The sequence below is a fragment of the Neolamprologus multifasciatus genome, chromosome 18, assembly GCF_963576455.1.
Source record: "Neolamprologus multifasciatus chromosome 18, fNeoMul1.2, whole genome shotgun sequence".
In the NCBI taxonomy this organism is placed as follows: domain Eukaryota; kingdom Metazoa; phylum Chordata; class Actinopteri; order Cichliformes; family Cichlidae; genus Neolamprologus; species Neolamprologus multifasciatus.
Window position 1 is genome coordinate 11,168,719 of NC_140456.1, and position 24,677 is coordinate 11,193,395.

Consider the following 24,677-nt stretch of genomic DNA (forward strand, 5'->3'; position numbering starts at 1 on the left):
AGCCACAGATTTTTGGAGGTTTTTTGTGGGAAAATAAAAGAGATGTTATGAAGATCAGTTTGAGACATTTGACTTTAGCTGTAGTTAATGATGTGTGTGTGTGTGTGTGTGTGTGTGTGTGTGTGTGTGTGTGTGTGTGTGTGTGTGTGTGTGTGTGTGTGTGTGTCCAGAGCCAAGTCGGTGTGCTCCATGAGCGACTTCCAGCGGTTAATGGACAGCTCACCGTTCCTCCCTGACAAGACGCGTCATGGCGATCAGGGCCAAGACGACGTCACCCCGCCTCTGTCTCCAGATGATCTCAAGTACATCGAGGAGTTCAACAATAAGGGCTGGGACTTCCCATCAGCCACCTCTGGTCCGGGACTGTTGCGGGAAGTGTGGACAGACAAATCAACAGAGGCCCGGGAAGGAGAGGCCGTTCCTGGTCCATTCCAACCCACTTCCTGGTTCCTCACCACCAGCGCCACCCTGACCACCAACACCCTGAGCAGCCCTGAGCACTGCCACAAGTCCCCGCTGAGAGGCAACGGAGCAGCGGCAGCAGGGGTGGGAGTAGAGCACTATGGGGTGCACATCCTCCACAGCCCCACCAGACCCGGGGCAGCTGAGCACACCACTGCCCAGGATCCCGATTTCCTGTATGCAAAGGGGACCAAAGCAAGGGGAGGAGTGGAGGCTGGGGTGGGTGCCAGTGGGCCGGATGAAGTGTTCAGCGGTGCAAGATGGCCTTGCCTTCTAGAGGGTGGAGGACTAAGGACTTCTCCTAGTCAGTCTCCTATCTGCCCCACAGTGGGCTATGCATCCTCTCTGGATCTTCAGCTCTCCAGAAACATGAGTGACGACATGAAGGAGGTGGCCATCTCTGTGAGGAACGCCATCCGCTCTCCACCGGGGCCTGTTGTCCGGGACACCGCCTGCCAGACCAACGGATTCACCACAAGAGGGACTCAGACCACCCAAACCATCAGCGTGGGTCTGCAGACAGACCTGCTGAGGAACCTGACCAGCAGCCCCCACCGCTGCCTCACCCCGAAAGGTGGCAACACGCCCATCTCGTCCCCATCACGCAACACAAGGAAAGTTCAGTACTCTCCTGTGGTCCAGAGCAAGTTCGAGCGACCCTGCTGCTCCCCAAAGTACGGCTCACCGAAACTTCAGCGCAAACCATCCACGTCCAGTAAAACCGAGCTACCCAATAACAGCCGCGCCCCCATGCCCACAACGCCCCAGAAAGGGAACAACGAGTCGGCATGGGCCCGCTCCACCACCACTCGCGACAGCCCTGTGCACACTACCATCAACGACGGGCTGTCCAGCCTCTTCAACATAATCGACCACACCCCTGTGGTCTATGACACCATTCAGAAATTTAATAAGTCCCCAAGTCGCTCCCGCCCCACGCCACCCTCCACCACTGAGCCGAGCCCCGCTCACGGACCTCTGTCTGCAGACCCCAGGAACGCGCAGGAATGTCTGCGGCCTGCTCGCGGGCGCTCACCAAGCCCTGTGCAGCTAATAGTGGAGACGCAGGGTGACAAGAACCCAGAGGTGGTGAGCATTCGGCAGGACCTATCGGCCCCGCCGGGCTACACGCTGGCTGAAAACGCAGCCCGCATCCTCAACAAGAAGCTGCAGGAGCAGAACTTTCGGGAGGAGAGGAGGCTGCAGGCGGGAGGACCGAGCAGCCACGGCAGAGACAACAGCAGGCAGACCGAGTCAGACAGAGGACAGTCAGGATGCATGGAGGTAAATGCACAGATGCACTGGATTCATCGCTTCATCATTCATGTGATGTGGGGCCCATGTTTTATGACACGGTGATACTTATGGTACCGCCTTGGAGTTCCCGTGTAATGTCTGAAGACGTCTGTGTTTAATCAGACAAATGATGATCAAGAATTCACCTTTAAAATGTGCACAATCACTAAAATGTTCGTGCTCTTTCCTCAGATCAAAAGCACTGACTGATGCTATGGTAATGTTATAAAACATCTAACCCTCCTCTGCAACACACTGAACTTTCTCTTATCGCTGCATGTAGAAACTCTTGAAGGTTTCTTCTTCTGTACTTTCATCTCTGCTGCAGTGGCTTCCTTGTAGTGTGGCTTTTACCTCTGTGCTTAAACCATCACCGAGGCCCGACTGAAGTCTGATTTATGTCTCTGATAAGTGGAGAAGTGAAATAAATGGTCTAACAACTGCGATCTGAGTGGGATCACTATTACACAGTTCCTTAATTAATCATTAGCAGCGCCTTCCAATCAAGTGTTCAAGCAGAATTTTAAGTGGCTCCGGTTTTTAAGGGAGTTGGATCCCCGCCCCCGCGTACCAAAATAAACCTGGGAAAGCGCCAACTTCACTCGATGAAATCAGTTCAGGCTGTTTTCACCACCCATTTCTCTGACCCGTGCAAAAAATGTGACAGACTTTTAATTAATTAATATACGTGCTGAATGAAATAATTACAGTATCTGCCGGCACGCCTCATATTTGGCTCTCCATAAACCGATTAAAACCTATGAAAAGCAGGTCATGCTGCATTACAGCTGTACAAAAAAAATCTGTGTTCCCCAGACCAGTTGCATATTTGAAATTGTGTCGTGTACAGGGAGCAACATAATCGCACATATGCTGGTCAATAACATCAAGAGTTCACCTGCTGCTGTTCACTGATGTGCAGGAGCAAGATTAGAGTCTGATATGTGACTTTATGAATGGCACTGGAGCGTGCGATCATTCATGAAACAAAACTGTGCCTCTGTGGATAATGATTACAGCATGATAATAGCACAAAAGTAATGGATTGCGATGGTGCGTAACCACGCTTATGTCAATTTTTTAGAAGAGGTATGAATGTCAATTTCGTTTTGGTGTCTCTGTTTGCTTTGTAGGAACAAACTCACAGAAAATACTTTTTATTTCTTGAAGTGGCGGGCAGTATGGAGCAAACCTTGTGTCTTAATGCAGCCTTTGTCTTGTAATTCAGAAATTAATAAAAGGTAGCAGTAAATAAGCTGATATGAATGTGTGGCTTTGGTGAACCTGATAAATTTGGGTGTAGCTAAAGCTTACTCACTCTCACCACTGTTACTTACACCAGTATCATAGCTGCTGGTGACTGTTGCACAAATGTGGCCATTTCGATCAATTACCTGAGGAGCTTATGAGTTTGAAAGGGACCTTTTATGCTTTTCCTTATTTTCAGCCATGTACCGTTACACTGGTAGATGCTCATATTAATTATACCAAAAGTTTTAACTGTTAAGGACAGTTTGGAAGTAATCCAGGCTGCTCTTTAATGCTCAATTTCACACATTTCTCTTCTAGTCCTCTTTCTTTATTTTGAAGAAATATATTTTGTGAGGTTTTTTTTTAAAGATGTAAGCTTTTAATATCTATTCTAGTCACAGTTAGCAATAAAACTGACTCTCTGGGCTGCAAGTGGTGAAGTTGGACCGTAACCATGACATTGCCAAACTAACAAGGTGCTCCCAGCCTAAATGTTGCCATGCATTCTTGTGCTTTCCAGATTTGCTGCTGGCTGTAGGTAGGTTAATCTGGTCACAAAGTTTAAATGCTGGCTGTAGGTAGGTTAAACTGGTCACAAAGTTTAACTGCTGGCTGTAGGTAGGTTAAACTGGTCACAAAGTTTAACTGCTGGCTGTAGGTAGGTTAAACTGGTCACAAAGAGGGTGCCGCACCAAAAACCTTCTGATTCCTTTGCTTTGCTTGCTTGTCAGATTGCCATGACTCACCCACAATGTGCACTAAAGACACCAACATGCTAGGTAACCATCAAGTTTCAATGAACCCTGAAAAGTTGTGGAGACCTTTCACCTTCAAAGTAAAACTTGTGCCTTGCTGCTGAAAAAGGTGCAACCTTTACTTTGAAAGTAAATGGTCTCAGTTTCTAGTTCTAACTTTGCACTCTTGCTTTCATGTTCACTCTTCATGAGCACTTAGTGAGTAGTTTGTGAGTGGGGACTTTCTTAGCAACTAAAGAAATAGAAAGGAGGTTTTTGATGTATACCACTTTGCAACCAACTTCACCTAACAACAGCAGGCAACCACTCCCTAGCAACCAGTGGTTGCCAGGTGGTTGCCAACCAGTCTCTAGGCCTGCCCCCCTCCTCCCCTTTCAGAAGTTCCAGGTTTTAAGTGAAGCTGTGTGTGTGTTCATTGGGTGGTCCGCCTTATTTCTGCCTTCTGCCTTCGACATACCTGACTTTTCTTTGATCTCTTCCCCTTTGCTTGATTTTTACCAATTAACATTTCCCGCTCTATCTTTCCTCCTTCTCCTCCCCTCCCTCTTTCCTCCCCTCTGGGCTTTATCTCCTCCTCCCTGTCCTCTGTGCTCTGATCCAGAACCACACTGTCATACTAACAACTCCTTGGGGACTCTAAATCTGCTAGTCTCCGTGATGTAAGTTCCTCTTCCTCCTCCTACTTTGCCTCTATGACCTTTGGCGGTGGGTTCACCAACCACAGGAACCTCACGCCCCGCAGACCTCAGCCCCCCCCCCCCTCCCCCCTCTTCATTAATGCATGCTTCACAGGATAGCACAGTGACAGTGTGTGAAGCCATTGGAGTGGTGTCAAAAGTCGTGCGACGGCCATGCATCTGTTTCTCCCAGTTAATGAGTGCATGCTCATATTTTTTGGTGGATCATCAATTTTTTGTAAAGGGCCATGCCGGTGTTTTTGCATGCTGCAGAACATTACCCATGATTCCCATCCACTATTGTAACTAACACCATACTATATGTTCTTGGCTTATCAAAATTTTAATAAAAATCTCTCTTTGTACTGTATAAAACAAACACGTTTAAGTGACTTGCATAAAGTGAGAGATGGGGTTTATTAAGCAGCACAAATCAGTGAGTTCCACTGCAGCAAAAGCAGCCAGAGCAGCAACTATGTTGCTAACTCTTCATACAAGTGACCTTACAGATTCTTACCTGTATCTTTAGCACTTAAAGAATAATCTTTTGCAGAGAATGAAATCACACTCCTTCTGTGTGTGTATAACCTGAGTGTCTTCTTTTTATGTTTTGGTAGCCATTGCCTATTGTACTATTGCCTCAGAATAGTAAAGAATCCTTCCAGAAAAACTTCCTGGATCAACAAAGGTGTAAAAATGAGTGCTTGCAAATCTATTCATTACCTTTTGAGTAATCCTGCTGTAAAACAAGAAGTAAACACATTTCATAAAACCTTTGCAGACATTAAAATGAGATTAGATTTATTACACAGTTTCTGCTCTCTGTGCTGGATTTTTACTGCAGTATGTATCTAAAGAAAAATTCAAGCTTCAGCGAGTAGCTCGTCACACTTAAATATAAAAGCTAAATAGTTTTGTGGTAACATAAAATATCTGCTATTTGCCACTGATTGGGGGGGAAAGAAGTCATGCAAAAACACTGGTATGGTCCTTAAATTCATGTAACCCAAAGAGTCTTCAGCTTACGTCTTGATCACTGGTGGATTTTAATTTTTCTGCCAAAGTGTTTGCCAGTGAACATGACATAAAAGACGACTCTTGGACATTTCACACATTCACAGGTCGATTGTTGTCTGTTCGGGCTTCATAAGGCCTTGCTGGATTATTCTAACACTGTGTTTCTACCAGGTCGTCCTTTTTACGTGCACCGCTAGACGGACTGTGATGTTTTCTTGTAATATTGTACTTTTTTTACTTTTTTCTTTTCTAAAGTCCTCAGGAATCTTTTGCTCGTACCACGATTCTCGTCCACAAATGAGTTGTAAAAACCAGATTCCTTAGATAACACAGGATGTGAGTACCTGATTACGGTAGTATTCCACTGAACAGCTTTAACTACTGATTATCTTCAAGGTTCACATATTTTTCCCCCTCACATATATTAAATACTTGACTGTTTTCCTCAGTAAATAAATGACAGACTTTAAGATTTTTATTTCATTTGTTTATCTGGGCTCTTTTTTTTATTATCAACTTGTGTGAAAATCTGATTATATTTTAGGTCATACTGTAACTTCAGGCTAATTTATGGACATACATTTGATCTAAAACTGATTTTTATTTATTCTTGCACTAGAGGGTTTTAAGGTGGATCTTTTTTTTTTTTTAAGGTCAAAAACTTAGAAGCTGTGGTCCATGTACAGGTGTTGACTTTGCTGTTTTTAATATCCGCTCGTGTACACTGACTTACTGTATACAGGTGCCTGACTTGTGGGATTGTTTGATCTGATGCTTTGGCATCACATGGGAAATCTTGCACAAGCAGTATCGTCTGTATTCCCATCAGCTGTATTCATAAACCAATGATTTATGGATGGTTTGGCGCAGACGCCTCCTGTCAAACTCTGCGACCTGTTTTTCTGCAGGACTTGCTGCAGATTGTGTAGCACATCTGTCCATCCTACATCCACATGTCCATCCATCCATCCCGGTTATTTTTCCTCCAGTTCATCCTCTCACACCACCGCAGCCTGACTGTCATGTATTTTTAGCCGAACTAGATTGTTGCTTTTCAGTCTTCTTGTCCTCCATCCTTCAAGTGGAATCTAACGCCTGGAGATGAGCTATTAATATTTCAGGCCAGTGGTGTGATCGTTCACTCGATTCACGCTCTGACTTCACTCGAAGGGGGGAAAACAAACTCACTCATAGTTTTAGTTTTTTGTGGCCTTTTTTTTCTACACTTTCTTTTTTCATCCATGGGACAGATGCATAAAGCTTTGTTGCCAATTAAGCACTTAACAGGTTTAAATATTTAGACGTTACAATCAATGCAAAATTGCACAAATGGACTGCATGTATTTATGGACTTCTATCACCTGATGCCTGCAGTGACCTCTGATAGCAGATTTGTGGCACGCAAGTGATCATTCATCTGCAGTTTAGGACTTCAGAGTTGGTTGTGTGAGGGTTTAAAATTCTGAATTAAATCTAATGAACTTCTAATTGTGGTCTAATTATGCCACAGTCATACTCAGGAAAACAGTGGTCTGAGAACGCAGCGCCACCATAACATTGCCAGCTCTGTGGAATGAACTTGTGTGATCTTGTTCCCTTTGAAATGGTTGCTTTGAAGATGGGGACCAGTTATCCAACCACTCGCAGTCAGCTGCCATTTTCAAAGCAGTTTTTGTATGTCAAGATGAAAGAAGATTAGAAGTTTTTGGGGGTTTTTTAAATGTGGAAAATCATAAATTTTTTGCCATCTGTTGGACAATCCAGTGATTTAATGCTCTGATTTTATTATAGGAATGACCAGAACACAACCAGTTGGCAACCAGCTGAGTCAAGTCCTCATGAGACCTGTCACAGAATTAGAGTGATTGCAATATGTTGGCAATCTGTCTACATTTATAAATAAGACAGCAATTATTTGCTAACCTTCACAGTCTGTGAGCGACTATAGTCAGTCCAAGTAGGATTATTTGGACAAATGTACTATTTGAAGACAGTGTGCAGTTACCTCGTAACTGAAAGTGGTCACCTACAAGCATTGTCAACCTCTGGGCAACCAGTTGGTTTTGTTTTTTTGTTTTTTTCCACGTGGAGGTTGGCATCTGATTTTCACTCTAGTGTACCTGAGACATTTCTTTGAACCGTGGATTTGGCTTTTTCAGTGTTTCTGTATATGTTTTCTGCATTATAAAGCCTGTCAGTCTTAAGCCTGTATTCTCTCTAATGGCCAGCAGGGGGTGGCTTCTCCAGTTGCAAAAAGTAGTTACATTGAATGGGAGTCTATGGAAAAATAGACCTCCACTTCCTGTACTCTAAGACCCCAGTAAATGCTTCTCTGATAAGTTTAGATTTGCTGGTTTTAAGTTTTACTGAATATAATATAATGTTCAGTTTGGAAAGTAAAGCCCTCATTAGACTGGAAAAAGACTGGGCAGTAAGGTAAGGTGGCCTTACTTTCCCCTTAACGAGTCTCTACCGTACTGTGTCTGTCAGTTTCTCAGTCGGTTTTTAAGAGACGCAAACGTTATGATGCTTGATTGCGGAGAATTCTTAAATTATATCTGTCATACCAATGATTTCATATTTGTGTTTTGCCAGTGTACCAACCAAATATAACAAATCACTGAACAGAAGCTTCTTTAAAATGTGTCAAATGAAGTGATGTTAGGCGCTTGCACTGCTCGCTCGGCCAGTGATAGTAGTAGCAGGTGTGGGTCATTAGCTGCTGTGTCCCCTGAGTAACTGAGTGCTATTAAGTGGCAGAGGGAAGGTTGAAACAGCTGCTCAAATTGACTCTTGTCTGCTTCCGTAGCTAAATGTCTGCGGTAACTATGTAACCTTTTTTTTTTTTTGGTTTGTTTGCCTTTTTCACCAGATTGCACATTCCTGTTAGGTGAGAAGGTTAAACGTCTGTCACTTATTTAAGTTATTTAAAGGCTGACCTGCTGGTTTTTGCTCCAGCTTCAAGCAAACAAAATTAGTTTTAAGTTAAATCAGCATCTTTCAGATAAAGCAGGCAGAACAGGTCAGACTAAAAACGGCATTAGGAGCAGTATGTTAGGAGTTGACGTTCTTATATCCACTGAAAGAACAACAACTGCAACAAGAATAAAGTAAGAAACAATCAGGTGAAAACATAAAAGTTCCTCGTGAAATGGCTTTCATTTAAAATTCTTTCATTACATTACTCCTTATTTTTGTTTCATGTGCACGTCACTTCTACATCAGCACCTTTGCTCGCTTTCTTTCGCTCGCTCCCCTTCATCTTTCTGTATGAATCTTCTCACTTCCTGTTTTCCTCGGTGGCAAATGGCTGCAGGCGCCCCTTTGCTCCTCTCTGACCGCTCCTTGTCGTTGGCAGGACCTGCCTCGCTCTCCGGTGGCTCCGCCTCTGGATTCCTGCTTCCTGAGACCGGCGCGCCCGGCCAACCGCCGACCTCCCTCGCGCTGGGCCGCACGCTCCCCCTCCTCCTCCCCAAAGTGGAGCGAGGGCTCGAAGAGGAGGTTCACCTTCCCGCCGCCGGGACACCGGAAGACCATCCTGGAGGGTGAGGAGCCGCCGTAAAGCCGTCCTCTACCTCCTCCTCCACCTCTGCCTAAACAGACCCAGTACCTCAGAAACCCTCCCCCAAACATATGGACTCCCTCCAGAGGAGCCTGAGAGAGGGGTTGGGATCTAACCAGTAGCACCAGCTGACCATCAAGGAACCAGAACCTTTTTTTTTTTTTTTTTTTTTTTAAAGAGGAACCTGGAATGTACTCTATTTAAAGACGACACATACAGAAAAATAAGTTTCTATAAGAGGTGCCTGTATACTTGAGTTAACCATCACCCACGTACGTGTGTGTGTCTGAACCTATTTTTCAGGTAAAAACTCCTCCTGTGTTTACATTTTTCTTTTTCTTCATCGCTGTCCCATAAACATTCATGCAAACCTTTTTTTAAATCCTTTTTTTATTTCTTTTTGTTTTGCCAGCCTTTAAAGCTTCACTTTACCTTTCTGTTTACCTTCAAGGAGAGGAAAGACAACAAAAACAAGGAAGCAAACAAACAAACAAACAAAAAAACAACTTCTGCTTCACCGGGTCTGAAGCGGAGACACATGATGTCATTTCTGATGCTCGTGTCCGTCCTTATTTTTACGTTGAGATGAATGTTTGACTCTGTAGACATGTAGAAGATGGGTGACAACAAACGTAATAACCTTATGCATATTTGGAAGGCAGTTGTATAAATATGGGTCAAATATTTGCATGCCTTTTGAATACTAGCACTTTAGTGCATGTACATAAAGAGCTATAGTCATTTGTGATTGCTCTGCTCAGCTGTTTGGGGGAGGGGACTGTTTTGTTGTTACATGATTTGCATTGATGAAAATAAGATGTTTTTAAGTAAATTATTGTACCTATCAGGCTGGCTTTGTACAGTTGTTACTATTGGATATGAAAAACCTTTTCTTTTGACAGGGAAAAGGGATTGTGGAAAACATGAATGTTTTAAATGAAAAGTCTATGTCAAAAAAAGTCTTAACGAGCTATAGTCCTATGTAAATACTAAATGGTAATAAATATGAATGTGTATTTCCAAGACCGCCTCTTTTCTTGTATCTCTCCATGACAGAGGTTAGCTGTAGCACACGATGGATTGTGCGCTCTTTCGTTAGACCCGAGTTTGCGTTCTTGGCAAACACGCCATCCTGAACCGTGTGCGTGTGGATTACGGTGCAGACCACAGCGTTACAGCGGGTCGGGGTGGGACGCACACAAGAGAGAATGCGAATAAGAAGATTGTGTCCACCCAGAAGTCAAATCCTCTTGCATCACGTTGTGCCATCTTACTCTTGTTTCCCAGGTTATTGTGCAAGTCAAAGACCGTTACTACTACCCCCGCTAGTTTATTTAAAGGTCTGCAGGACCGAATCTGCTGTTTTACCTACCCCTGGCACAGTCACTCACTGTAAAGAGATTATTTTTTGGACGTTTTGCCCTTATTTAGATAGAACAGTAAAGGTCAAGCGCACTGGAGTCACACTGGGGACTCAAGCTGCTACACACCATATCTGACCCAAGTGGTGACCTCAAGAACTTGAAAAAAAGAAGAAAAAACAACAACAGCGTACCAGTTTCTTGTATGAATACTTCAGACTGACTGCAAAAGGGAGTTTCCGGCATCTGGACAGGATTAGAAGAGTGTTTCAGAAGGACGGCTCAGGTTGATTAGTTTAGAGACTAAGTTAAAGAGGCAAGGCTAAGATGGTTTAGACATGTGAAGAGCAGGGATTGCGGTAATATTGGACAAACAATGATGAAGGTTGACCTTCCAGGCAGGAGGAAAAGAAGCCCACAAAGAAGATTCATGGAAGTAGTGAAGGGGGGCGTTGAGAGGGTTGGTGTGGCAGAGGAGGATGCTAGGGATAGGGTGAGATTGAGGCAGATGATTTACTCTGGTGAGTCGGAAAGGAAGGAGCTGAGAGAAGAAGAAGACTCAGAGCAGTTGGGGCCTTTGGATAGTTTCCTTGTGTGTGTGTAATCCATCCTTATGGGCAAAAAAACTCAAATCAGGTGTAGACACTCTGAGTGAGAGAAGTGCCAGCAGAGGCCACAAGTATTTAGCACTAGTTTACAGATATGTGTTTCTACACCATTATAGCTTATGGATGTAATTGGCTCATCAGGTTAGTTAGAGTTAGCAGACAGCAGTAGCTTCAGGTTTAAACAAAAAAGCATGAGGCTGAATTCACCAACCTATAGCCTGTATTATTAAAGCAGGAGTTCACCAACACACACCGACCCCTCTGAAAGCAGCTGACTTCCTTTTATGCTCTACCTGCCTCAGGTGAGTATCTGGATAACCAAATGAGAAACTAAATATCTACATTAACCAGGTCCAACTAAAAAAATAAAGAATAAACACAAAGAACTGATATTTACATATATTTCTAAAAAGAATTGAGCAGCACATATATGATTACTAGAAATACCCTGACTAAACATTTACTAAACACTAAGTAATTTATTGATCATTTGCTCAACATCCTGCTGTGGAAGCAAACAGGAAGCCAGGATAACAATTATATTAAAACACACTGTTTTAATAAGCGATGATGGAAAGCAGAATTTATGTTGTGAACAGTTCTAATTAAGGTTTTCTTTTCAACGCAGGCCCGTGCTTTTCCCTCACATTCCATAGACAGGATGGATAATACTCCCAAAATTCTCTCGATGTAACATCCCTAAATAATAAATGTACGTTTTTTCATTAAGGGTCCAGTATCACTTATTCATAAACTGGTGAAATGTTGGTAAATGTAAGGGGGAACTCTGGTTTCTCATTATATTTATATACTCCACATCCAAATATGCTGACCTCCGGGTCCAAAACATCCATGTACAAATGACAAATTTGTCCGGGGCATCCATTTACAGTTTAAACAAGCAGAACCAAAGCGCAAAGGACCTAAATGAAAGTGAGAAGGAAGAAAATGTTTGTGTTAATTGAACTGAATACTCAGTTTTCTCAGTTTTGATGGGTCTGCGCTCCAAGTCAAATTGTTTGGTTATTATATTAAAATTACATGTTGGGTACCTGAAAATAATTGTTACGAACTAAAACTTTAGCATTAAGATAACCTGAAATTTACACCTATGGATGGCAGAAAATTGTTTTTATTTTGTTTTTTTTTTCAGTGACAGAAACAAGCTTCCATACATTAAAGACACAGGACCACACCCCATTTAACAAAATGTATAAATGAGAAAAAAAAGTCTTATGATTTCAGGAATGTTTAACAAACCAGGTACAAATAGCTTTGGGTCTTTGTGGCTCTAGTAATCTTCTCAAATGGCACTCTGGCTTATTCCTAAAATGTTGTTAATTAGCCTGGTAGTTTGTTTTTTAGTTTGCTATTATCTTGTGAAAAGTGATCAGGAAACGGGTTTATTGTCAGCGATAAAACATCTCTGCATGATGTCATAGGGACCCTAATGTGGTCTGCTGAGGCACATAGCTCTGGCTTAGAACCAAGAAGCCCCACCCACCTGCTATTCAAGCCTTTTACCTGCTCACGAGGGGGAGCCAATCAGTAATAAGACCCTTTAAGTGGTGTTAAAGGGAGAGGACTTAAAATAACTACTTTTAAACATTGGGGGCGCTGCACTGAGAATCATGCAAAGCTACCCTGGAGTCCAACAATACAAACATGGAGCTGGAAATGTGCCTAATAGTTCCCTGTACAGTGCAACAGGCTCTTTATAGTACTTGACTGGCAGCTAATACAGACAAAGGTCCTATTTCTTCTCTTGTTTATTTGACTACTTTTCAATGTTTTAATTCCAAACAACAGACAAAGTTCAAGAATTAAATCTCTAAACTGAATTTTATTTATTTCTTTTTTTAAACTGGAAAACACTGGGCTTTTATTGGCTCAGAGGGACAGCGTGTGATGGTGGCAGAGAGGGGAAAGAGAGAGTGATGAAGAGGCAGAAGCAGAGAGCTGAAGGCCTCCGTATACCTTTCACTGAGTTATAAGAATGAATAATTAAAGCGTCCCGGCTGCACGCTGGGAGCTGCTGATGGTACTGAGTGGGTCAGCGGCTGGAAGGAGAAGATGCTCTTCTTTTACTTCCATCCACCCGAGAGGAACCCACCACAGCTGAATAATTTACTCCAGTCCTGAAGTCCCTGCTGAAACACACAGACACGCTGCTAAACACCGGCCACGGCAAGAAGGGTGTGACCTCTGCAAAATACAAGTAACACCCAAATACAGTACATATCCTGAAGCAGACACCGACATATGATGAATTTTATATCACTTGAAGGTCAATGTGATATAAATGGATGGTAATTTTACTAAATATTCAAGTCATTACAAGCTGAAGAGGAAGTTTTTAGCTTTTTACCATCGTGGTGGTGAGCTGAAAGTCTGTGTTTGATATTTTTTCTTACATTTTTATGATTTCAGTTAGATGTTTTGCCATTGCCTGATTTTCCTTTCATTTAAAAGATTTGTGTAAGTAAGGTGAGATTTTCATCAGCCTCAGTGTAGATCAGGGCTGATAATTTCAGATGAGAGATCAGCATTTCTCTGAAGTAGGCAGGACGATTTCCAGTATTATACACATTACTGCTGAAATGAGCTGAAGGGGACAAGATGCTCTGTTTGGCATTTTTCTTTCCGCCCTAGTTTAATGTCTATGAGCAGAACGATCATAGCACTGACCAATATACAGGTGAGAAATGTAAAATATACAAAGAGGATTTCTTTCCTACTGTTGTGCATTTGTTTGGTTAGGGCCATATAATGCATTTCATCCATGTGATGTACCTGCAATGGCTGAAAAACACCTCAAAACATTCCCTTTCAATACAGACTAAATAAATGAAACACCTGGACTCAAACCAGGAAAATATTTATTTCTTGGGAGCAGTATTAAAAGGCAGATCAACACATGCAGTGTCTGATTTTAAGTGCTTTTGAGTATGTAGGGGAGCAGGAATTAAATGTGTGGTGGGACTGAACCAAAGTGCCTTGTATCCAAAGATCAAAGATCGAAATAACCTGTGTGTTTTGTGTGTGATTTAACATGTGGATATTGTGTGTATATACACGATAGTCTATTTATTCATAGATAGTAAAAGTAATAAAAATTCAGGCTTTTATTTATTCCACATTAACTGATCAGAACTATAGATACTGGGCTTGATTTCAGAATTAACATATACTAGTTATGGCAGGATCAGACAACCAACTTGCTCCGATGTTGTGCAAACATGCAGGTCCTCTCCCTTGTCTGCTCCACTGACATCAGGCTGTAATGGCAAACACGTGGCTGTTAGCTGACCTAATAGCTGATCAGTGTCGTGTTTTTAGTGTTTTTAGTGTTTTTAGTGCTTTTAGCGTAGTGAAGTGTTTTTCATGGATTTCTGTTTCTGTGTTGCTAGGTCAGGTTGTGGTTGGCATAAATCAAACCTCCTGACATGTACTTCCTGTGCCTGGTAGGATTCTCTCTGGTTACACCCCCCCCCCCCCCCCCCGACTAAAAACATGATTGTTCATTTCATATATAATAGAGATTCTAAGATTGGTGTAAATGTGAGAGTGCATGGTTGTTTGTCTCTCTAGTTTAGCTCTGTGATGCACTAACACAGAAAGACTGGTGGCATGTGAAGTGTATGTCCTGCCTCACTCTTTAAGGTATATGAGATTGCTACAAACTCCTCTATTTCCCTGTAAAATAACCCCTGTGCCAGCATTCACACCAACATGTTCACCTTCAGCCATCTTTACGCTGCCAGATTGTTCCAGTCTCATCATTTATGCATTTCACGTTTGGCTTGAATTCTGCCTGTTTGTGTCCCTTGTGTATCCTGACTCATCCTCTACTACATGTAAACAACTCTTTTTCTTGTTTTACTGAGCTGCATGGTGCACAAAGCTAAAAAAAAAAAAAAAAAAAAGTTTGACTGATGGACGATCGCTTGATTAGACTCATCACATCCTGTGTGATGAGTTTTCCAGGAAAAGATTTACCAGAAATCCTGTGTTTGGAACCGCTAATGTACTTGATGTGCAGATACTGACAGAGCATACTGCAGGAAACAAAGGCTCCGATGGGCATTCATTGGCTTTTCCATCATCCGAAAACTCGTTTTGTGTTGTAACTCATTTATGCTTCGTTCTCTGGTGCATTTGCCACATGTGTTGATCAGTTTACATGTGTTAATTTATAGCCTCTGCGAATGCTGTCTGGGTAAGTAATGTGAGCTGCAAGTGAGACATTGTGTGAAAATTTTTTTTATTGTTCTATGTTCATTTCGCTGTAGATGTTGTTTATTTGGGGAGTTTTCTCCTCTGAAAAAACAAACCTCCTAAGATATTATGCTCCAGAAATGCAATATTTAGCAGACAGCAGGATTTTATGCTTTTGTTTGTGTCTCTCTTTGCCCTCGCTTTCTTAAATGACACTCTGCTTTACAAAGTCACGCGAAAATGTTCCAATTAACTGATAAGAAAAATAAATCAGTCATCAAAGAGGTCACTGGATGTTTTTCAGGATTTTCAGTGACAAACATCTGCTAATGTGATTTTATCACTGAGATGGCACAACACCAAAAAACTGTTCCAGCTGTCGTGACCCATGACTGAAATGCCGAATTCTTATTGCAAACAAATACTGTAAAGAAACCTCTCTCTCTTTCTTTCCAGCCAGCAGCTGTGACATTAGTCCAGGTTATTCTATGAAGTCTGCTAAGTAAAACTGTGCATGTTTATTAAACCACTTCTATAAATGACACTGCCTTTCAATGTTTGCTCTGACATTTGGCTGTGATTGAAAAAGATAAAAAGATCCACGTTTTCCATTTGGGCTGTGATGAATAATGCAGCGGCGGCTGTCTGGCTGTCTCTGTCAGATTGTCTAGAGCCATTTCCCCCTTGAGTTCTTAAATCTCCGTGCATCTCACTGAACAGATGAGACGAGCTTGGTGCTCTCTCTCTCCTTTGTGGAGTTTTGCAGCTGATGTCTGAGGACTCAGCTGACAGCTTAGAAGTCTGAGCGCTGGGGATCGACGTGCAGGGCTGAAGCAATGATACTGATTTTATGCCACTGGAAGATAAACAGATGTGCTGATTATGCGAAGGCTCCTGAGGATGGCTGAGCGTTTGTGTAGTAAATGAACAGTCTGAGTAACAACAAAGTACGATGCAGGAGAGACATGTTTCCAGTGACTTTCTATTTCTTCGTCAAGGAGCCCCTTTAATGCTGAGTTCCTGTTTTGTTTTTCAGATGGTTAACTAAATATATGTCTGACTGACAGGTATAACTACTTGTCAAGGTTTTTCCTTTTGCATGGATTGGTCATACATAAGAGAGTAGTGGATTTCTAGATGACGGTTGGAGGGAGAATTTCAAAACAGAAAACAGCTTTGTAAAATTGTAGACCAAAGCAGTGAGATGGTGTATAAATTAGGCAGAGCAAAGTCTGAGGAATACAAAAGCCACTGGTCATAAACAGAGCAAAGCAAGACAACATCAGCTGATAGCAGGGAGGGGAAAAAATCCCAAAGCAACAGAAGATCAGATCAGTGCCAGTCCAGAGAACACAAGTGTCACAATCCCCAGTGTTTAAGAGACTGTAGACAGCAGAGACGCTGTGCTGCAGGATGTGAACATTTTATTAGACCAACAAATTTCTAAAGTAATTTTTTGAATGCAGGTGAGACAAAGCCTTAAAAATGTGTTGCTGAAGACATGAAGGATGAAGGTGTATGCACAGTAGTCTTGCTGAGTGCACACGTGCTAAGGGATTTCTACAATCCCATCAGCTGAATTTCTTCAATCTCACTGGACAGATTTCTTTATGTTTGCATCTGTTGGGTATGGTGTGCCACAGGGGTCATTTATGGGACCCTTTTTATTTTTTTAACATACACTCTGTTCAGGCATGTAATTCAGAGACAGAGTGTTTCTTTTCATTTTTATGCTGATGAAATGCAGGTACTCCTGACCCTTAGATCATCTAACCTTTGTTTAGATGAACCCTAAGTTATTATCATTTGATCACGGCTCATAGATAAACAAATTCTTCCATCAGCTGGTTCCCCATTGCAAAGAACACTCTTTTTTTTTTTTACTTGCATTAACAGAAAATCATTGAACAGTGCACAGATGCAATGGTTTAAAGCAGAACTAAAAAACAGGATCACACCACTTAGGTTTTAGCCGTTTTACATTGGCTTCCATTATGTTTAAGAATACCCTTAAAGGTTTTATTGATCACTGTCAAGGCCTTCATGGGCTTGCTCCTCCTTACTCAGATTTGTGACCTCTTAGCACTAGTGCATGTCTTGCCTCTGTAGGTGAAGGTCTTTTACCTGTTCCAGGCAAGTTGCTGCAACATAAACAGTATGTTAATGACTTTGGTCTGTTTCTAGATTGAAGCTTTGGATTGTGGGTTTTACTCAACCTCCTGGATTCTTCTGTTCGGTGACTGTTACACCATATGTTACGGTGCTATTATATCACGGATCTGTGCAGGAATCATGCACAATTTACTTATGATCAAATATTCAGATTTGTTGTGAACTTTTTTTTCTTTGTTAATCTCCCGTTTTCAAGTTAGAGGACTTTGTGTCTTCCTTAGTACTACTGTTTCATAAGAATCTGTTACATTCGGGGGGCTTTAAATGACTGGGATTGTTTTAAAATAAGCCAGTTGCATTGCTGAAAACTGAAAATTGAAACTTAGTTTTGCATCCACATTTAATGCACCAAAGACTACAATCTGCCACTTTTTAAATTAAATATTTGCTAATATGTAAGAAAGAATACATTCATCTTCAGTTTTCAGTAACTCCATGTCTTTGTTCACATTTTAAACCTGTTAAAAATAAAATGAAATGCTCTCCAGAAACTTAAGACAGCATGTACAATCTTTAAAAAAGACATGTTTTATTCACTTTTACTTAACTACCTTCATTTTCCATGTGTCCTGCTGACAGCATTAACCTTTCTGAGGGCTCCACGCTGCGTTGTTCAGCATGCAATCTGTCAAAAAATTGGACCCTAAATTGCACAAGCTTGCAGCTGTGCGCAAAGGCCTCGAACAGACAATGAGTGACACAATGGGCCTGGCTGTGCCATTAGCTGAGAGGTTGTCATGCCAACAGTACAAAAAGCCCCACACTCGGCGCAGGCGAGAGGTTTGGCCCCAAGGAGAATTCATGGAGAGCGAGAGCTTTGCTTAAAGGCCCTCCCCTTCTCCTCCCTCCCGTTACATCGTTATTCATCCTGAGGTTCCCGTCTAGAGCCGCAGACCCGTAGTGTCCATACTGGGGAAGCAGCATGGCTGAGGCTGGGTGTCAAGTTTTTGGGGGTATTTGCGCCACAAGAAAAACACCATTGTATGAGTAAACAGGCAGACCCTTTGTGTGGAGGAGTGTGACAACCGTTTGAACCCTGAACTGAAGCAGCAGGGCTAGCGCTCAGGCTGGCGCAGAATCAAAAACACAATGTCCACCAAAGAAAACATCTACAGGAAATGTGAAAGAGTACAGCTGCACTATGTTTACAAATGTAAAGATAATCTAAAAGTGAAAGTGTTTACAAAGTATTATTCCTAAAGCATAAAATATCAATTGTTCTCTTGTTGTTTTTTTGAAGCTTTAATCAGAAACATGCTAAAATGCCTTAATCCTGTATTCCTTCTAATACTAAGAGGCAGGCGACTCCTTTGCTTTCAAAAACAAGTACAGAGAAATTCGTTTCCCATCAAATAAACAGTACATATATTATGTTTTTACTGGCACATTTCAACAGCTTCGGGTTGTCTAAATCCAAAGACGTTATGTAGGTCTTTCAAAGTTGGCTACTTTGGGCTACTTTTCTCTTACAAGCAGTCTATGTATGTTGTGCAGTGTGTCCTCAAAAAATCTGAGGAAACTGGACAAGTGTAAAAAAAAAAAAAACATCTTTAGCAGATGAACAGTATCTGAAAATCATCACTGAGATGTTGATCCATCTATTGTTCACTGAAGCCTAATCGGAAATGCTCTCAGTGGAAGGGCAGCTGTAAAGAAGCCTTGAGGATGGGGAGGAGGTAGAGAAAGATGAGGTATGCAAAATGTTTTAAGTCATCATAATAAAACAGTCAGTGTCTACAGCCACCTGTCAAACACAGTGGAGGCTCCGTTGTGGTTTGCGGTTGACTTTTAGTTGGTGGTTTTGGGGATCTTATCAAATTTGTGGAATTTCAAACCCAGAAGACAGCGTTCAGATTTTGATCCCCCTGAAAAGTGTCCCATTGGCAAAGGCTTAACTTTTTAGCATGACAGCGATTCCATACACACTGCCAATGCAGTAAAAGTATACCTGGATAGAAAAAACACACAATGGAATAATATAGGTCATGGAAAGAATCCAAAACATTACTGAAGCAGTGTGGGATTATCTCGGCAAACAACAGGCAGCCAACATCCAAATAAAACCTGTGAATGTCCCTCAAGAAGCCTGGAGAACTATTCCTGAAGACAATGTTATTAGAAGAAAGCTTTTCTAAGAGATTTCAGGCTGTGTTGAAGAATAAAGGTGGTCATGATACAGTAAATGCTGACAAACTTTGACTTTTATACTGTATTGTTGTGTTTGTGCGTTTTAGTAAAACACTGCACCTGTTTTCAATTTTCCTTGCAAAATGTAAAGAAATGAGGGGTGACTTAGGATTTTTGCACAGTACTGTAACTTTAAGCAGTTTATCTGATTTTTCTATGCCATTCAGCTGTTTTCACATGCGTACAGACATCGCATCTGCTGCGCGTCACACAAGACTGCTGCTGATCCCAATCAGGTTATCTCAAAGTTTCCTCGCAAACACAAACTGAGAAGAAAAAAAATTCCAACAGGCTTCAAGTTCAGTTAGACCATCTGTCCGTCTTTTGAGGAGCAAAAACAAAAAGAGGCCATTCATTTGGTGCCTCCTTGATTCTTCCTTTGTCTGTGTAATTTGCTTTGGATGTGCCCAGTCTTCTTCATGGCACTGGCACAAACACACATACACACACAGTTCACATCTTTGTGTTTCCCCCAGCAGGCCTCTGTCTCTACACAGACTGAAATGTATGGTGATGAAATCTTTGGGTCTCATGGCATCTAATCCCACTCTGAGGATAGTTGAATCCCTGTCTGAGTAAAAGAACATGAAACAATGATGCCAGATTTTTGGACCATAATCCTTAAAGGAATAAACAATCCTGCATATTCTAGATGTTAAAACATCTTTGCAATGTTTAGCATTTTACCATATGAATATGTTTCGTGTTTAATATGAGCTCCAATTTTTTGTATGCTGATATTAAATGAAGAAAATGTTGCGTGGAGATCAGGGGAGGTACCTCAGGATTGGCAGACCGGGGTGGTGGTTCCCATTTTTAAGAAGGGGGACCGGAGGGTGTGTTCCAACTATAGGAGGATCACACTCCTCAGCCTCCCTGGGAAAGTCTATGCCAGAGTGCTGGAAAGGGGAGTCCTTCCGTTAGTCGAACCTCGGGTACAGGAGGAACAATGCGGTTTTCGTCCTGGTCGAGGAACTCTGGATGTGCTCTTTATCCTCTCAAGGATACTTGGGGGTGCATGGGAGTTTGCTTAACCAGTCTACATGTGTGTTGTGGACTTGGAGAAGGCATTTGACCGTGTCCCTCGGGGGGGTCCTGTGGGGGGTGCTCTGGGAGTATGGGGTGTTTGGCCCATTGCTACGGGCCATTCAATCCTTATACAACCGTTGCAAGCGCTTGGTCTGCATAGCCGGCAATAAGTTGGACTCGTTCCTGGTGGGTGATGGGCTCCGCCAGGGCTGCCCTTTGTCACCACTTCTGTTCATAATTTTTATGGACAGAATTTCTAGGCTTAGCCAAGTGGCAGCTTGGCTAAGCCTAGAAATACCTTGCCCCAAGTGGAAGAGTTTAAGTATCTTGGGGTCTTGTTCACGAGTGAGGGGAGAAGGGAGATCGACAGTCGGATTGGTGCTGTGGCTGCAGTGATGCAGACGCTGTACCGGAGCGTCGTGGTGAAGAGAGAGCTGAGTGTAAAAGCAAAGCTCTCAATTTACCAGTTGATCTACGTCCCTACACTCACCTATGGTCACGAGTTTAGTTTAGTGTAGCTTATTTATTTATATAGCACATTTAATTAAAACAGTGGTGTTGACCAAAGTGCTGTACAAACATACAAATTACACAATAAAATAACGAATATCAATTAACATCAGTGCCAAATAACAAATAAATAAGTAAATAACTCTCATGCGGTAGTAAAAGCCAATGAGTAGAAATGTGTTTTAAGACAGGATTGAAAAAGATTGACGGTAGGAGTCTGATGTGGAGAGGCAAATCATTCCACAATTTAGGCGCTGTGACCACAAACACACGATCACCTCTAAGAACCAGCCTTGACCTTGGTGTGGCCAAGAGAAAAAGATCACCCAGTCTAAGAGCTCTAGCTGTGGGTAGTGACCGAAAGAACAAGATCATGGATACAAGCGGCAGAAATGAGCTTCCTCCGAAGAGATAGGGTGAGAAGTTTGGCCATCCGGCAGAGGCTCAGAGTAGAGCCGTTGCTCCTCTAAATCGAAAGGAAGCAGTGGAGGTGGTTCAGGTATCTGACAAGAATGCCTCCTGGGCACCTCCTGCATGAGGTGTCCCGGGCATGTGCCACCAGGAGGAGGCCCAGACCCAGGACACGCTGGAGAGATTATATCTGGCCTGGGAACGCCTTGGTGGAGAGGGAGGTCTGGGCGTCTCTGCTTAGACTGCTGCCCCTACGACCCGGAGAAGATGGATGGATGGATATATGAAGAAAACACAAATGCATAATAACTACACATTTGCTATTTATTCTTTTTATTTTAAAAAAAAGGTGATGTTGAAAAAGAAGCTACACACAAATGCAATAGATTAAAAAAGGTATTCTTCATCTTTTTGAATTGATCATTGTGGTGGTGTCACTTCTACAAACATTTGAGAAACAACTCCAGTTACAGTGATAGGATGCCACCTGTGCAACAGGTCATGCTCCCAACTTTATGGGAACACTTTGGGAACGGTTGCTTCCTGTTCCAACTTGACTGGAAGGTCCATAAAGACATGGTGTTCGGTGTGGAAGAACTTGACTGGCCTGCACAGAGTTCTGATCTCAACCCAACATAACACCTTTGAGATGAATTAGAGGTGGGACTGTGAGCAAGGCCTTCTCGTCCAACATCAGTGTCTGACATCGGAACAACAGTCAAATATTCCCATGAACACACTCCTTGTTGTGAGGTGGAGACTTTAAAATATTTAAAAGATAAACTCACTGACCCTCTATAAACTAGCTCCTGAAAACATAGCAAAAATTGTTGCATTCTACTTTATACTGTAAGAACTCCACTTGTTTTCTCTTTGTTTTTATTGTTTTCCCTCTCTTCTCCACAAAAGGACGGAGTTTATTTGGATTGTGCCACAGGCAAAAATATAATTTAACTAACATGAAAAAAAAGTCTGTGCTTTTTAAATGATGGAAGAACACAAAAGGTCTAAGGCTTTTAAAATGTAAACCAGAGAATAAGAAAAAAAAACACATTAATCAAGAAAATTAAGAAAAAAAATAACATAAAATTGAGATATTTGATTATATAAATATATAAAGGTTAAAAATCCTAATTAGTATGGAGAGACAGATGGTGTTTGGAGCAATGCAGATATCCTACATCACAACATTTGGATGACGAGCAGCTCATTAATAATTCATTGTCTGTTGTTTGGAGGCTGGATGGCTTCTGCCTGTTGCTGCCACGCTGACTACAGCGTTGTCAGAGTGCTCTGTCAGCACTGACAGCTCGCCTTTTAAAGATACAGTTTGTCCAATTTAATAATTTTAAATGACAGCGTTTGAGAGTGGTTTTTGTGTGCGCAGATTGCGGATGTCACTCAGTGCTGCTGGTTCGGAGGCTGTGGAGAGCTGGACGGGATATTACCTTCTGCCTGATTGTTATATTTGAATTTTATATGTGAAGGTCAAATCAAATTGTTTCCACATGAAGAATACACATAAAGACTTTCTAAGCTTGTTATGAACAGAACAGCGTGCTGCAATAATACAAGACCTCAGTAAGCTATGGAGCATTAAATAAAATTTCATCTTTGTTATTGCAGTCACAAGCTTTTTTTGTTGTTGTTGTTATTAAAATGTTTTTTTTTTATCTAATGATGCATATGTTTTTTGATTTATTACATTTGACAGTCTAGCCATTTGTTTTTCTGATATTTAGTCATGTCACATTAGAGTCAGAGTTTTTCCTGATGTTGACCATGACTCAAAAATCTCAGTATGAACCAGATCAGGGATTTAGAGACATGTTACACCCCTGTTAGTGTACGACTCTGAGCTCAAGTTACAAATCACCATCATCACTCCAACAGCTGAATCCTGCATCACTGGAATTGCAGTTAATACTGTTTTAACAACTTAAAGGACACTTTTTCCCCCTAAAATGCACAGCTATCTGTCTAAGGGGCAGAGATAGATCAGTAGGTAAAGTGGTTACCCCATGATCGGAAGGTTGGGGGTTCGAATCCATTGAACGGCTACCCTGAGGTACCCCTGAGCAAGGTACCGTCCCTACACACTGCTCCCTGGGCACTGCACTATTGAATAGAAATAATACACATTATTATTAATAAAGCAACACATGTTCGTTACCTTTATAATGTGCGGCCCAGTCATGGTTAGTACTATCACCGTCCATAGTTCTATCCCAGGTAAAATCCTCAGGCTGTTCGTACCTTAACCCTTTAAACTCTGAACCATGAAATAATTTACAGAATATTATTATTATTATTATTATTTTTAAGTGGATTCTTTAGTGAACCTTCTGATGGAATAGAAATTTGCATATACGAGTTTTAATTTCATTTAATGTTGTAATATATTTCTTTAAAATGTATCATGCAATTTATTTATATTTATTTATTATTCTTTTTTTGAGGCGGGGGGGGGGGGGTCACTGATGATGTAGACAACTCAAAAAGTCACAAAAACTCATTTATCAAATATGACACACTTGACTGGTTATTTTGATAAGTTGGACTCAATAACTACTGGTGTAATGTACAGTAAACCTGTAAATCTGTATTTGAATTATTGATATATTTCTTTTATTTTCTTTTTTGTGAAATCATAAAAAAATGCATCTGAAATTGCTTGATTGAGTTACTAATCCTCTAAAATGTCGGGTTACAAAACATCTGCAGACTGCTGATGGGACCAAACGAGGGGGAAGAAAAGGAGGGTGAGCCGGAGAGAGTTGAAGATGTGGGGCGGTGGTGGTGATGGTGGTGAAGAGGTTGTCATGGTAACCACTTCTCCTGCTGCTGGGGGTGATGATGTAACACTGCCCATAGCTGGGTCTCTTTTCTTGTCCTTGTCCTCCCCACCTACGCTCTCACACATGCCTGCATGTGTGCGACGTGGAGGAGACACGCAGGGACAAAGCCAGTGTCCTCTGACTCTACACGACCCATTAACACTAAACGGTCCCTTTGAGCTAAAACCTGCTGCAGCCTAATCTCTTTCTCTTTTTTTAATGAACAGATTACAGTTGCCTTTTCTGTCTTTTTCAGAACAACAGATGCTTGTAGTTTCAAAAGAATCCACTGCTCTTACGATAAAACAGCCCTCTCCTCCCTTT

General features: G+C 41.9%; 1 protein-coding gene across 13 annotated transcripts in view; it reads left to right on the forward strand.

Annotated features, from left to right (window-relative positions):
- Positions 1–15,322, forward strand: part of mtcl1 (microtubule crosslinking factor 1) — an 81,200-nt gene extending 65,878 nt beyond the window's left edge. For 4 of the 13 annotated variants that reach the window (XM_085140104.1, XM_085140105.1, XM_085140107.1 and 1 more), the window contains 2 exons: positions 171–1,746; positions 8,817–15,322. In XM_085140104.1, coding sequence (XP_084996230.1) covers positions 171–1,746; positions 8,817–9,020 — 1,780 coding nt within the window. In that variant the 3' untranslated portion in view covers positions 9,021–15,322. Of the gene's footprint in view, positions 1–170; positions 7,591–8,816 lie in introns of those variants that run through there. The other 9 variants (XR_014870567.1, XM_085140110.1, XM_085140112.1 and 6 more) reach the window with 9 other exon arrangements.
- Positions 15,323–24,677: the final 9,355 nt, after the last annotated feature.